The sequence below is a fragment of the Myotis yumanensis genome, unplaced genomic scaffold, assembly GCF_028538775.1.
Source record: "Myotis yumanensis isolate MYYU_CA2020_CCGP unplaced genomic scaffold, mMyoYum1.0.hap1 SCAF_11, whole genome shotgun sequence".
NCBI classification, from domain to species: domain Eukaryota; kingdom Metazoa; phylum Chordata; class Mammalia; order Chiroptera; family Vespertilionidae; genus Myotis; species Myotis yumanensis.
This window is the reverse complement of record NW_027223762.1, coordinates 44489106-44504888: the sequence shown is the minus strand read 5'-3', so window position 1 is coordinate 44504888 and position 15783 is coordinate 44489106. Positions and strand designations below refer to the sequence as shown.

At 46.8% G+C, this 15783-nt stretch overlaps 1 protein-coding gene across 8 annotated transcripts in view; it reads left to right on the top strand.

Moving 5' to 3' along the window:
* The first annotated feature begins 3178 nt into the window (after positions 1–3178).
* Positions 3179–15783, top strand: part of DCTN1 (dynactin subunit 1) — a 30663-nt gene continuing 18058 nt past the window's right edge. For 6 of the 8 annotated variants that reach the window (XM_070429517.1, XM_070429516.1, XM_070429512.1 and 3 more), the window contains exon 1: positions 15480–15749. In XM_070429517.1, the coding sequence (XP_070285618.1) occupies positions 15717–15749 (33 nt within the window). In that variant the 5' untranslated portion in view covers positions 15480–15716. Of the gene's footprint in view, positions 3243–4008; positions 4217–15479; positions 15750–15783 lie in introns of those variants that run through there. The other 2 variants (XM_070429513.1, XM_070429514.1) reach the window with 2 other exon arrangements.

The following is a 15783-nucleotide window of genomic DNA, read 5'->3' as shown; positions in this document are numbered from 1 at the left end:
GGAGTGATCAGGCCGGCAGGCAGAGGTGGTTAGGGGTGATCAGGCAGGCAGGCAGGTGAGCGGTTAGGAGCCAGTGGTCCTGGATTGCAAGAGGGATGTCTGACTGCCAGTTTAGACCTGATCCCTGTGGGGTCCTGGATTGGAGAGGGTGCAGGCCGGGCTGAGGGATGCCCCCTCCCGTGCATGAATTTCGTGCACTGGGCCTCTAGAGTGTGTGTGTGTGTGTGTGTGTGTGTGTGTGTATTTGTGGTATATATATATATATATATATATATATATATATATGGCATATATATGGGAATATAATTTCAGAGAGGAATGGAGAGGAAGAGAAAAATAGAAACATCAATGATGAGAGAGAATCATTGGTCAGCTGCCTCCTGCATGTCCCACACTGGAGATTGAGCCTGAAACCCAGGCATATTCCTTGACTAGGAATCCAACTGTGACCTCCTGGTTCATAGATGGATGCTCAACCACTCCATACCGGGCAGCCTACATGTGTTCTTTTAAGCCACTGAGTTTGTAGTAATTTGTTATGCAGCAATAAAAAATGAATACAGAACTTAATGATAGTAAACGTCCTCAGATTTATTTATTTATTACTTTACCTTCATTTTTGAGGGATCATTTTGCTGGCTAAGGAATTATAGGTTGACAGTTATTTTCTCATATTGCTGAATATTTCTTTGTCCTCTGGCTTTTACTGTTGCTATTGAGAAGTCAGATGCTAATATAACAGTTACTTTGCAGGGAATCTGCCTTTTCTCTCTTGCTCCTTTTAAGATTTTATCTTTGTTATTATTTTTCTACAGCTTCACTATTATTAATCCAGACGTGCACTTCTTTGTTTATTCAGGTAGGAATCCCTTGGAGTTCCTGAATCTGAGGCTACATATGAATCTGTATTTCTCTTTAAATTCAGTCTCTCTTTTATTATCTTCTTTATTTATGGATTTGCAATTAGATGAAGGTTGGACCTTCTCACTTTATCTTTCACATTTTCCTCCTTGTTAATGCTGCATTTTTGTTCTTTTTTCTCTTTCATTTTTTTGAGATCTATTTTCCAATTCATTAATTCTTTCTTCAGCTATGCAAAAAATTAATAGAAACAGAGCTATTTTATGAGGTTGATGAGCTGCCCACAGAGCCACTTTAAAATGGAGCAGCAATCCCAGAGAAACTGCCTTGTACATTTTATGCTCCAAGCTTTGCAAAATAACCTTTGGACTGGGCTTAAAGCAACACTGCCTTCCAAAGAACTGTGCACAAAGAAAGCAGATATTATGACTACTGGACTGATGTCTACCAGACTGAAAATTAAAAACATTTTTTAGAATTAATATCACTATGCATACGTCAACCAATAGAAATACCTCCCTTCTATTGATTTATTGTTCTCCTTCCCTTTCTCATTAATACTCCTTGCCTTTGTCTCTTAATTGGAACACTATTGGGCTTCTGCTGAATCAGTGCTTCCCAATAGCTTTTTAAAAAATATATCTCAAATAATGCTTGTTGCCTCTCATTTTGAAAGGCTATTTATTTTAGGTTAATTGCTATGACCAATCTTTTGTTTGTGCCATCTAATAACTATATTTTAATTCCTATATTTTTATTACTATTTTTTATAATTGCTTATTTTGCCAATCTACCTAGTCAATTTTTATAATTGCTTGTTCCTTTGTTATATTAAAATTTGTTTTTAAAAATATTAAACCTATTCATTTTACATACAGTAATTGAAAATCCCAGTATCTGTAATCTTTGCAGTTTTGAATAATTTTGGTACCTTCTTTCTCATAGTGTGCTTAGTCACTTTGACCACTCATGGTTCTTGGAACTATAGCTATAGGAATTATTTAAGGCCTGGAGTTAAAGTGCATTCCCTAGAGAGGGTTTATATTGAGTTTGGCCAGGTTCCCAGGATACTCTACCAACTTGGGACCACTGTGTCTTTGGATTTGGGGTGCACTCATGTGGTATACATTTTGACCCCAAATTTGTATGTGTACAAGTAGTATGTTATTTTGAGTTACCAGAAATAATTTTTCTCCCACTATACCAAGAACCAAGGATGAGATAGGCTTTTATCCTTACAGTTGCCCTCTGAGAGGTACTTTTAAAAACACACACATATTTTTATTAGTTTTAGAGAGAGGAAGGAAGGGAGATAGAAACATCGATCTGCTGCCCTCTGCACCTGCGTGCTCCCGCCTGGGGATGAGCCTGCAACTTGGGCAGGTGCCCAGACCGGAAATCCAACCGTGACCTCACAGTTCATAGGTCGATGCTCAACCACTGTGCCACGCTGGCTGGGCAGGGTTTGTACTTTTATTTTTTTTTTATTTTTTTTTTTTTTATTTTTTATTTTTTTAAATATATTTTATTGATTTTTCACAGAGATGAAGGGAGAGAGATAGAGAGTTAGAAACATCGATGAGAGAGAAACATCGATCAGCTGCCTCCTGCACATCTCCCACCGGGGATGTGCCCGCAACCCAAGCACATGCCCTTGACCGGAATCGAACCTGGGACCCTTAAGTCCGCAGGCCGACGCTCTATCCACTGAGCCAAACCGGTTTCGGCAGGGTTTGTACTTTTAAATGTTTTCTCTTTTTAAATAAAGAAATGCCAAAATGCCATTACGTCAATTTGCGTTATTTTATATCCGCATCATAAGGGCGTGAGAATGCCTGTATCCCCATATGGTGGACGACACCGAGTAGCAGCCAAAATTAAGTTTTTCCTCCAGCTAACTGACGAGATAGGTTTATGGCTATTGTTTTAATTAGTCTAGCACTCAAAAACTTAGCCATTCTCGGGGGAACCCTTTGCCCGGGGCAAAAATTCCCCCAGCCCCTCCGCGCTGCCGCCACCGTCCGGCAGAGGGCGCTGGCCGCGCCGCGTCGGAGCCTGTGGTCCTAGGCGGCTTCCCAGGCCCAGTGCGCACGCGCCGCTTCCCTCCAGGTGTCCAGCTCGGTGCCTGACCGAGGCTCCCTCGGCCGCGCTCGGTGCACCGTTTTTAGCCTGGACCGGTGTTTGGGGAAAGGCAGTGTGTCCCCTCGACACAGAGCGCCTCTGGGCCTCAGGGGGAGAGGGTCTGGGGTGGACCTAGAGGGGGGTCGGACGGCGCGTCGGGCAGCCCACACGGGCGGGGCGGGGCGGGGCGGGACCGGCTCGGTCTTGGGCGTCGCTCGCCGGTGGGGCCGGAGCCGGGCGCGGAGCCCCTGACCGGACAGGTACGCAGGCGACGACCCTGCCAACAGTCTCCCCCTCCGCCCCCCGCGTGCTCGCGAGGTTGCCAGCGGGGGACCGGGGGCTCGGCGCTGGCCTGGGAGCAGCAGGAGCCCGGGGTGCGGGGCGGGGGCCGCGGGGGTGGGCCGCGGCGGGGTGGCCGCCCGCCCGGGTCCGGGCTGGTCGCGCCCAGCAGAGCGCTCCCTCCGGCGCTGCTCTCTGCGGGTCCGAGTGATGGTGCCCCCCGCCTTCCTCCGGGATCGCCGGGGTCCCCTCCCCGCTCCTTCCTGGGGCGCGTCCGAGGCACCCCCGGACCCATTCCGAGCCACAGGTTTCCCGTGGGCACGTGGTTGAGAAGTTGGTATCAAACAAAAAAATAACCAAAAAACATAGAGGACTCGAGCATGGGGCCTGGGTGCGGGTGTGGTGTGTGCGCGCTGCCCACTGCGGGGTCCGCCCTCGCCGCCAGGATGACCCTGGAGAAGTCATCTTGCGCATCCCTCGTCTCTGGGCAGAACCGCAGCTCAATCACACAGGCGAGGGACTCCGCCGAATTGAGAGGGAAAGTGGTTTAAAAGCGGCGAAGAGCAGCGAGCCCACGCTGACCACCGACCGACCTGGTGTGGGTGCTGCAGGGACTGAGAACCAAGGAGCTCCGAGACAGAGTTGACATTCGTTACCTGGTGCACAGCCAAAGCCTGAGCCGTGGGCATGTGCATGCATTTTAAAAGGCATTTTGTACTCAAATACGTTCAGGAACTTCATGGTTAAAGTTTTTCCTCCTGCAGAATATTTCAGAGCCATTCATGTGCTGATGGTATTACCAGGACGCTCCTGCTGGAAGTAGAATATGGAGAGTTGCCCAGATTTGAGCGGGGAAATACTGTTTTTCGTGGGTGCTGCCCTGTTTAACATCTGAAACCGTCTGGGAAATGCAGTTTCAGCGTTAGAAACTCAAGGTTTGGAAGGGGCAGCGTAGGTCAGTGTTTTCAAATTTTAATAGTGTATACCCCTGCCGGGGGTGGGGTGGGGGGGCGGTGGGGCTCGGCTGTCTTGCTAAAATACAGATTCTGGTTGGTTGCATGTTTATTTTTAACAAGTTCCCAAGCAATTCTGATGCTGCTGGTGCATGGACCACACTTTGAGTAGCAAGGGTATAGCTCAGTGGACTGAAAGTCAGAGAAGATGTTCTTCCTGCTTTCCAGAAGGAACTGTTGCCTTGAATAAGCCACTTCACCTGTCCAAGCCTGTTAAATAGGAGACTGGACTAGATCGCTAAGGTTCCTTTCAGACCTAAAATGCTATGATTCTGGGCCAGTTACTCTTGTGACTTCCATCTAAAAGAGCCTTGCCCGATGGCCAATTTGGGCCTGAACATTTCTAAGAATGGGAAATTTACGGCATCCCCTTTTATCTTGGGATAGTTCAATAAGGAAGTTTTGTTGCCGAAATACATCTTCATAACTGTGTTCCTAGGTTGTCTCTTAGAATCAAATAGGAAAAAAAGTGTAATCTCTCTTAAAAAGGTGACTCTTAAAGTATTAGGTGACAGATGTTCCCACCAAGATTTCTCCAAATGAAGTTGCCCTTAATGCTCCATGACAGTTTCAGTTCCATTTATTTATTTGTTTTTTAAATATATTTTTTATTGATTTCAGAGAGGGAGAGATAGAAACATCAGTGATGAGAGAGAATTACTCAGCTGCCTCCTGCATGCCCCCTACTGGGGATCGAGCCTGCAACCTGGGCATGTGCTCTATCCCACAGGTCAATGTTCTTCTATCCAGTGGGCCAAACCGGCTAGGGCTCAGTTCCTTTCTTTTAAATGTAGTCCTTCATGGAGTGTAGTGGGGCTTTAGCTGGACTTTGAAGGATGGGTGGGGCTTGCAAGACTAGGGAAAGCATCCTCTATGGCAGTGGTTCTCAACCTTCCTAATGCTGCGACCCTTTAATACAGTTCCTCATGTTGTGGTGACCCCCAACCATAAAATTATTTTCGTTGCTACTTCGTAACTGTAATTTTGCTAATGTTATGAATCGTAATGTAAATATCTGATATGCAGGATGTATTTTCATTGTTACAAATTGAACATAATTAAAGCATAGTGATTAATCACAAAAACAATATGTAATTATATATGTGTTTTCCGATGGTCTTAGGCGACCCCTGTGAAAGGGTCGTTCGACCCCCAAAGGGGTCGCGACCCACAGGTTGAGAACCGCTGCTCTATGGGCAAGCAGCTGACAGTAATGCGGAGATGACAATGCATAAGTCAGATCCAGGACTGTTGGCTCAAGTAAGAAATGGCATGTTAGTGAAAGCAGCATTTAGAATGTAGTTTTACTGTGGTGTATAATGTGGTTGGAAATGGGAAAGCAGAGAGGCAGGGAGCCAGATACGCTTCACCTATCAGTAATAGAGGACGAGGTTGCTGATAATAGTAATGCCTTATATTTATGTACAACATTTCACAGGTTACAGAACCTTTCACAGGCATGATCCCATTCGACTTAATAATCCTGTGAGGTAGCTGTTACCCTGTGTTATAGCTGAGACACCAAAGAGAGAGAACGAATGAATGCCTTCATTCTTGAAGCTATTAAATGGCAGACCAAAGTGATGATAGTGGTAATGGGGGATAGAGGAAGGATGCTGGAGGCAATTCTAAGGAAAAATTGATAAATTGGGCCTGACTGACATGAGGCTACAAAGGAGAAGAAGTTGTTAGGGAGGACTCAAAATAGTCGGGAGGATCATAATACCACTGGCAACTGCCACTATAAGTTTACTCTGCCCTCATGGCTAGTGGCTTCCTGGAGTGACGGTTTGGGAGGGATTGTAGCAGAGGATTTGAGGGCACGTGGATTATCTGTCCCATACCAAGGGACGTGAGAGCTGGGTCCTCAGTGTCCCCTGAGAAAGTAAGTGCTGAGCTTTCACTGGTTCAGATGTTTAGGGCTTGCCATCCTGGAGACTCTGAATTTGGCTTTATATCATTTTTCTTTTGAAGTTCAGGCTCGTACCAGTTGACTTGGCTCATGGGCAGATTTGGTGTCCAGTCTGACCTTCCCAAGTTCCTACATATCCCTGGGGGCGGGGGAGGGGGGCTGGGGGAGAGGAGTGTTCACTGAAGCAGAGACTGGACCCTTGTCATACCCACTAAAGCTGTTTTCCCAGAAGATCTGCACATTCTCAAGAGCCTAGTGGTCTGGCTATGGTCCTCTCACCCTGGAAGCCTAGAGATTGAAGCTTAGTGTCACTACCCAATTCCATAGGGCCTGGGGGCTGTCTCTGCAATTTTAGTTTCTTAGGCTCCTATCTGGAGAAGAAAGAGCTACCTCTGTGGAGTGTGTGTGCGCATGACTCCAGCACACTGAGTGTGTGACTGGTGATTCCTGCCGTGGTGCAGTCGTCAATGGCGGAGCTACTCTATGTGGAAGCTCAGAGCCAGCTTATATCCCCAGGGCCTGGTGCGGGTACAGGCTTCTATTCAACATGGAGTGTCTTTCGTGTTCCGTGCTTGGGATACTGAGGTGAATAAAAACTCTGCCCTGGAGGAATTCATAATGGGATAAGGGAAACAATATTTTAAATAAAATGTGATATCATAAGAGATATGTCCAAAACGCTGTATGAAGGCAGAGGAGGGAATAACTAGCTCTGCATGGAGATGTCAGGGGAAGCCGCAGGAAAGAGGTGACCATTGAGCGGAGCCTTGAAGATGACGAGGGAGAATGGCCCTGGTGACATGTGCAGAGGCATAAGGGGGAAGGTGAGTAAACCCCAGTGGCTGGAATTGACGAGAACTTGGGATCAAAGGAGAGGTGATTGATGAGTCTATGCTCATAACGAAGCCAAGTTTGTAACGGCTTGTGGTGCTGTACTAAGATGATTCCGTTTGTGAGCAGGGAAACCACTGGAGGGTTTTAGGCAGGGAGGTGGTGAGATTGTGTTTGGGGCCAACCGGGAGGAGACTGAAAGGGGAGAATCTGGATCAGGGCTGTCAGGAGACTCTTGTAATAACCTGGGATGGTCTAAGGCTGAACTAAGGATAGCTCGGTGGGGATGGGAAGGAGGGGAGGGTCTGAGAGACTGTAGAGACAGAATTAATCTGACATAATGACTGATTGGTTGTTGAGAACAAGAGAGAGGGCGTTGCTGGGGATGACTCCGTTTCCTGTTTTAGATGGTTTGTGGTGCCAGAAGTGAAGAGGGAATGCAGAGGAGGAAGGGGTAGAGTGTGTTTTGGGTCATGTTGAACTTGGGTCTGTGGCACTTAGCAGACAGGTGGGAATGTGGGTCTGAGGTTCAGAGCGTCTGTGCCCAGGTGGGTGAAAGTGGTAGTCAATGCTTTGGGGGTAAAGGAGCTCAGCCACGCTGAAGAGAAGGCTGAAGATGACAGAGGAGGGAGAGAGATGGGTACACAAAGTGAGAGAGAATGTCCAGGGAGCCAGGGGAGGAAGAAGTTCCAGGAAAAGGATCAGCAGCCTCAGTTGCTCAGGGGGGAGATCAGGTAGGATGAGTTTGGAAAATGCACGTTGAGATTGGGCAGTTAGGAGGTTGTCACCAGGGCGCTCTTACTTTTTTAGTGTGAGCAGCTTCAGTGGAGGGAGCGGTAGGGAAGGGAGTCCGGTGAATTGAGTGGATGGGAAGTGAGGGCAGGGACGGTGTACTCACTGAATAGTTTTGCAGGGAAGGAAGGAAAAGAGATGGTGGCAGCTTGCAGAGGAGGTAACAGAGAGTAGAAACAGTTTTTCTAGAATAGAATAGTCTTGAGCACAGGTTATTTGATGATACATAAGAAACAGTAGAGTGCTAGCCGGTTTGGCTCAGTGGATAGAGCATCGGGCAGCAGACTGAAGGGTCCTGGGTTCGATTCCGGGCACGGGCATGGCCTGGTTGCTGGCTTGATTCCCAGTAGCGGGCATGCAGGAGGCAGCCAATATGATTCTCCTTTCATTATTGATGTGTCTATCCTTCTCCCTTCCTCTTTGAAATCAATAATATATATATATATATATATATATATATATATATATATATATGTAAAGAGCCAGGAGAGAGGGTGCAATTGAAGGCACAAGAGAAGTGATTGTAAAATCAGGTCCCTGGAAAAGGGTGTAGGGGTCGGCTCTGAAAAGAAGGGGTCATCATTTCCTTGGAAGAGGAATGACAAGAAAGGGAAGAATGTGGGAAGAAAGAGACAATGACTATTGAAGATATATCTAAATTTGCAAAGGAATTCTTATGTAACAGGCTCAGTTTCTTTCTCAACGAGGTTATGTGCTGAGGGGTGAGGGTGCTGGTGTGGGCTCAGACAGGAACAGGGACTTGAAAGTAGTGAGGGAAACTTGAAACGCTGTCCAGAGGAAAGAGAGAGACGCAGACTTGAAATAGCCTTCAAGAGTGTTGAGTACCCCCCGAACTATACTGTAGTCTCTCCGTCCTCTTTCTCATAATAATAATGGCTGGCATTTATTGAGCACTTTATACAAGGCACTCTTCTAAGTGCTGTTCAGGCATTTAAAATATATATATTTTATCAATATATATATTTATTGATTTCATTGAGGAAGGGAGAGGGAGAGTTAGAAACATCAGTGATGAGAGAGAATCATTGATCCGCTGCCTCCTGCATACCTCTTACTGGGGATCAAGCCCGTAACCCAGGCACGTGCCCTTGACTGGAATCGAACCTGGGACCTTTCAGTTCCTGGCCAGTGCTCTATCCACTGAGTAAAACCGGTTAGGGCTATTCAGGCATTCTTTTTTTTTTTTTTTTTAACATTTTATTTTATTTATTTTTATTTTTTATATATTTTATTGATTTTTTACAGAGAGGAAGGGAGAGAGATAGAGAGTTAGAAACATCGATGAGAGAGAAACATCGATCAGCTGCCCCCTGCACATCTCCTACTGGGGATATGCCCGAAACCAAGGTGCATGCCCTTGACCGGAATCGAACCTGGGACCTTTTAGTCCGCAGGCCGATGCTCTATCCACTGAGCCAAACCGGTTTCGGCATGGCATTCCTTTTTTTAAAAAATATATTTTATTGATTTTTCACAGAGAGGAAGGGCGAGGGATAGAGAGTTAGAAACGATGAGAGAGAAACATCGATCAGCTGCCTCCTGCACACTCCCTACTGGGTATGTGCCCGCAACCAAGGTACATGCCCTTGACTGGAACTGAACCTGGGACCCTTGAATCTGCAGGCCGACGCTCTATCCACTGAGCCAAACCGGTTAGGGCTGTTCAGGCATTCTTAATGTGATTTTTACAACAATTCTTTTAGAAAAGTATTGTTATTATCTCCATTTTACAGGAGAGGAAATTGAGGCATGGAGGATTACTTAGGCTCAGTAGTGCTCAAGGGACTGGAGTTTAGGGCTGCTAAGGAGGGAGGCTTACCACGCCAGCCTGTGAGCATGATCATGACATGGGTGGGCGGGATGGCGAGGTCAGTGTTGTTGCTGGCTTTTTACAAATATGTAGGGAACTCGGAAATCCTTGAGTGGTATCTCAGCAGCCTGACCAGACAGACAAGAGACTACCAGTATAAGGTAGACTGAGACTGTGTCACCTGAGAGAGTGAATAAGAAAAGAGATCTTGCCTGTGCCAGCCAGAAAAAGAATTTTTTTCTGCCATTATGGGACTAGAAAGACCTATGACCTTACATAATAGCATAGATTATTAACACCCACGTTTTGTGTTTTCCCCATTGGGGTGACAGTTGGAATGTGCAGGTGAGGTCCATGCCTGACTTGAATGAAAGGGGAAGATGGTGGGTGGTATGGATAGAAGAGAAATGGACTTACCTTTTCTGCTGCAGCCACTGGAGCATCATTTCTCTGTCCTTCCTCTTGAGGTTGCCATGGATACGCCTTTGCGCGGTGACTTGAGATTGATTTCCATTATGATCAGGTGATGACGTGGATTTAAAAAGAGAAAGGACAGAATGCTCTGTTTCTGGGGAGTGGCCAGGGAGCTGCCCAAAAGGCAGAGCCCAGCACAGCCCAGGTGGCTGTGGCTTTGTTGGCTGCTTTGGCTTTTGCTGAAGTTGTGAAATGGTGCATCTCTCTTTTTAGAGCGCAGGCTCAGGGTTCCCTGTCTGCAGGGTCCTAGTGCCAGGGACTTGCTGGTTGATTCCTGGAGAGAAACCAGCAGGAACTTCAAACAGGTTGTTAAGGAGGACTCCTGCTGACACTGGAAGGTTGCAGTTCCCGACTTCGCTCTAGTGCCTGTTGCCTTCCTGCAAAGGTCCTTTATTGAGCATAAGTGGGACATATTGTGTAGCTTTCCTTGCTGGCTCTTGGAGGTCTGGGCCCTTGGGAGGTTGGCCTGGCAGTCACTGGGTATTCCTGGAGTAGGAGGATACTTTGGGAGGGAGATAGAGCTAAGGATTGGGAATGGGCTGCAGACAATTCTGAGGATAATGAAGAGCTGGGGAGGTAAAGAAAGTCCCTTTAGGGTCTAGCCCTCTCGGTATGAGATCTGTAAAGCAGATATAGGAGTAGGACCTGGGAACAAAGGGCTCTGTATGCATTTTCTCTCTGAGTTCCTGTGTGTATCTGGAATCCAGCCTTCCAAGCTTCCAGCCCCCCCAGCTTCCATTCCCCCCTCAGTGAGCATATCCTTTTCTTTCCTGAGGGACTTCCATCCACACTTATCCCTTCTCTGCCATCCTGTTAGAGATGTCCAATTTTACCCTAGTCTTAAGATCTGGATCTTGCTAATTACCGTTGTGTCTCATTTTATCCCTTTGTAACCAAACTAGTCTGTGCCCAGTGCCTAATGCAGTTCAGTTCAAGTGTGAACTGAAGACTGCCTGGATTTCCTTTATGAGTGGGATCAGGGAAATCAAACAGTTGGTTTAGGCCACGGTCAGGGTTAGGTGAGACAAGACAAGAGGAGGTCAAGGGCTTAAAGGATGTGGGGGCGTCAGTAAAAGCAAGATAGATGTGGTGCAGGCTGGGTGCCAAAGAGGCTTTTCCTCCTTAATTCCCAGCAGTCTACCTGTTATCCTGTCATATTCTGAAGTGTTCTCCAGGATCATTAGTAACCAATTTATCAGACACGGATTTTCCCTTCCTCTTTTCCTATTTTCTTAGACATTTTAGTCGTATTTAGTATCATTGGGGAGGCAAATAGATTAGACATCTAGCGACTATCTCTTCTCCTTGGCTGAGGGAACATGCAACTTGGATTTGTCCTATGTGACATGGGGTGGGGCCCAGCCGGCTGTGGAAGGATTAGGTACCTGTCAAACGTGCCCCCTGCCATTTTCTGGCCATGAGACTCAGAGTGAGTCTGTGACTTCTGAGACTCAGTCCATCACCTGTAGATGGGAGATAATGGGCCCTGTTTTGCCTGCATGACAGGTGCATTTTGGAAGGAGATAGTGGAATGCATGTGTTAGTGTACACAAATAAATTTGCCCCAGAGGAGGCCCTAACTACAAGACTTACTTTCTCCTAATGCTTTCACTCTTCCTTCCCATCCCCCCTCCCAATTCTGTTAATGTTTTCAATCATCATTCTTCCATTACTCATGCTTGAAAACTCCCAAGTTTATTCATTCATTCACTTATTCGTGCATTCATTTATTTATGCAGAATTTGAGTCCCTACTGTGTTGTGTGCATGTCATCATTGATGTACCCTCTCAATCATGATGAAGACGATGTCAACAATTCCTTGAGCACATGTTCTGTGCCAGGCGCTGTGCTAAATGCTTTGTTTCAATCATAGTGAATCCTCACCACTTCTCTGTGAGGTAGGCATTACTTCCCCCTTTTTACGGATGAGGTAACTGGGGCTCTGAGTTAAATATCTTGACCAGAGTCATACAGGTGAGGAAGTAGAACCAAAGCTGTAGCCAGGTCTCTCTGTCTCCAGAGCCCAATCAGGCCTGCTGCCTCTTATTCCATGTGTAATCTTTTGGTTTTCCCAGGGCTTTTTGGTACTGTCTCAAAATGGGCCCCTTTCCTCTACTCTCTGTCTCTCTCTCGTGAACCTGGTTCAGACCCTCCTCGCCCTTTGCTCATTATTGCAGGAGCCCCCTTGCTGTTATCCCCATCTTTACCAAGTTGCTCCTGTCTCCACTCCATCCCACTGAGCCACCAGTTTGATCTTCCTAAAGTGGTTTTCATTATGCTAGTTCCCTGCTCAGGAAGAGACTGGCTTCCTGTTGTTTTGGATCAAGTCCATCTATCTCTACATGATGTTAAACTCCCTGACTATCCATACTTAACCTTCTAGTATATCTCAATATTAATGTATTTATTTAGCCAATAAATATTTGACTCCATGAGCTAAGGGTGATGGGGTCATAAAGAGAAGAAGTTGTGGGCTCCATTTTAAAAGGCTTATGGTTTAATAGACGAACTCATCTTGAATTCTTCACTTCAGTCCAGCTAGTCTTCTTTGATATTCCCTAGTGAAACAAAATTGTTTCTGTCTCTACTCATACTGTGTTCACAACTTAAAGTGTTTGTAGATCTTTCCTCTCAACATACCCAAAACACAACCTAAAATCTGAGGCATAGTCAGGCACCCGTTTTCTTTCTGGCTCATCCTTTCCTGTCTGTAATCCTTATAATATTGATTGTATAGATATTTTATTTTAAGACTTAGATACCATCTGTTGCCATGTCAGGTGATTTTTTTTTTTGTACTTGTATGGCTTCTGCACTTTTTACAAAGCACTTTTATGTGTTTTGTCTTATTTGAGCCTCATAACATTAATGTAGATAATTATTCCCATGTAATAGAAGCAGAAACAGCCTCCAATAAGTTAGGTGGCTATATATACCTGTGTGGCTAGTGAGTTGTGAGGTTGTTCTTAGATCTCAGCTCTTTTCAATTTCTGAAGGCAGTGTGTCTGGAGGAAGAGCAGGGCCTTGGGAGCCTAGAGCTATGTGATAACAGGATGTGCGGAGGGTTTCAGTGTAGGCTTTAGCTGCAGTTTTGGCTCCATTCCTCACCTTCTGTGTAACTTCAGGAAAGTGGTTCAGTTCTCTGAGCCTCAGTTTCCTTGTCAGCATTCTCTTTGGCCTGCCTTTCCATGGTGTTGCTGTGATGTCCAAATATGATAATGTTATCATCATATTTGTTATTAGCTGACTTTTGTTGCATACTTACTAAATACCAGGCAATGTCTTTTTGTTTGTGTTAATCCTCACCCAAGGATATTTTCTCCATTAATTTTTAGAGAGAGTGGAAGGGAGGGGGAGAGACAGAGAGAAACATCCATGTAAAAGAGAGAGACACATTGATTGGTTGGCTCCTGCTCACGCCTGCGGATTGAGCCTGCAACTGAGGTACGTACGGGCCCTTGACTAGAATTGAACCTGGGACCCTTCAGTCCGTGGGCAGATGCTCCAAACACTGAGCCAAACCAGTTAGGGCCAGGCAATGTCTTAAATATTTTACATGGATTATCTCGGCTAGTCCTCATAACAGCTCTTTGAGATATGTTCTTTGATTTTTTTTCCAATGGACAGATGAGGGAATTGAGGCTCAGAGCTATTAAGTGGCTGGACCAAATTTATGTAGCTACCAGGTGGTGAAGCCAGGAATTAAACGTAAGCAGCCTGAGTCTGAAACCAGAATGCTCCGTAGACTGTAAAGTGTTCTGAACATGTGAAGTCCATGCTGCAAGGATCTGCATGGCTCCAACCACCTGTGTAATAGTGTTTAGGGAAGAAAGGAGGCAACATGGAGATTTTTCGAGAGAGGAGAAAAGTGGTTTCCTGAGGGATCTGGCCCGGACTAAAGGTGTGGAGAGGTATTTTTTGGCTTTAGATCTGGCTGTTGGCTATCATTCTGCTATCATTCTCTGGCCTGCCTTAGAGGGTGGAGGGGAGGAAGACCCAGGGAAACCCAGTTCAGACAAGGCCCAGTGGAGCCATAGGTCAGACCTTGTTGGCTGCTTAGTAGCAGCGACCTCGGTCTGTTGGTTCTTACCCATGTTAGATGGGTAAAATGAATGAAGCAGTATGGTTACATAATCCTCTGGAGACCGTTTACTAGAATTCACCATCTTATTAAGCATTTTTCTTTTTTAAAAATATATATTTTTATTGATTTCAGAGAGGAAGGGAGAGGGAGAGAGAGAGAAACATCAATGATGAGAGAGAATCACTGATCGGCTGCCTCCTGCACGCCCCCCACTGGGGATTGAGCCTGCAACCCGGGCATGTGCCTTGACCGGAATCGAACCGTGACCTCCTGGTTCATAGGTTGATGCTCAACCACTGAGCCACGCCGGCCGGGCAAGCATTTTTCATTATAAAAGTAATACATGGCTAAAAACATTTTGTGAACTACTGAACTATAGAAAATAAACCATCTGATCACTTTTGTTAAGGAGATGCCTGTGAGGCAAGGCCAAGAGTACAGGTGGTCAAAGTAAGCTGGGCCTTGTGCTTTTGACCACTACCCTGTGAATCCAGTTGAACCTGATAATCTTAAGGTTCAGAGCCTGACCCTTATAACAACCAGAAGGGAGAAGAGTGACTGGCAGTCTTTGCCATCCAGGTGGGACTGGGGTATTGACTTGCTTTGCTGTGTGCGTGACGTTGCCTCTGCTACTACCCTTCCTTTGCTGGGTATTGGGCAGGGCCTGGCTCCTCTGGCCCAGTGTGAGATTGAAATCCAGACCCTAACATCATGAGTCTGGACCCTGAGTCCAGAGTGTAGAGAGGGGAGGGAGAAGGGCACCAGGAAGGGGTGAATAACCCTGATTTTGGCTGTGTGGAGGCCCTGGCAGTTGACGCTTTCAAGCCTGCTGAGGCCTCACCTCCTGGGGGAAAGTGTGCTGTGGGGGTGGAGGAGGAATGTCAGGGCTGTGCTCTGGAGATGGGTGCTGAGGGTCTGTGGCTGGGCCTCGCCCAGTGGTTCTCAACCTTCTGGCCCTTTAAATACAGTTCCTCATGTTGTGACCCCAACCATAAAATTATTTTCGTTGCTACTTCATAACTATAATGTTGCTACTGTTATGGATTGTCATGTAAATATCTGATACGCAGGATGGTCTTAGGCGACCCCCGTGAAAGGGTCCTTCGACCGCCAAAGGGGTCTCGACCCACAGGTTGAGAACCGCTGGCCTGGCCCCATAGTCCCTGCCCTTCTTGTCTGGCCCAGGTGAAGCATGGGGGCACTAGGACCCAGATGCTAGCACGGTCCCTGACAAGTCTAGAGCAGCACTAGCGCAGAGTGAGACTCATCAGCTGGCAAGCAGGATTCCTGTCTCTGGGCTCAGGAATCTTCGGGCAGCAGAGGGGACTTGCTCCTCAGTCCCCACCTCCGTCCCCACCCGCATCCCAGCAGGTCCATGGACTGGGGTGGGCCGCGTCTGATGGCTTCTGTGTCTGTCCAGGAGGGCCTGGGGCCCTGACCCTCCGCCTGGGTTTCTGCCTTTTCTCTCTGTCTTTGGTCAGCCGGGGAGGGGGTAGAGGCCAGGCCAGGGGAGCAACATGGCCCAGAGCAGGAGGCACGTGTACAGCCGGGTAAGTGGCCCTGGTCTGCGATGGCCCTGGGGAG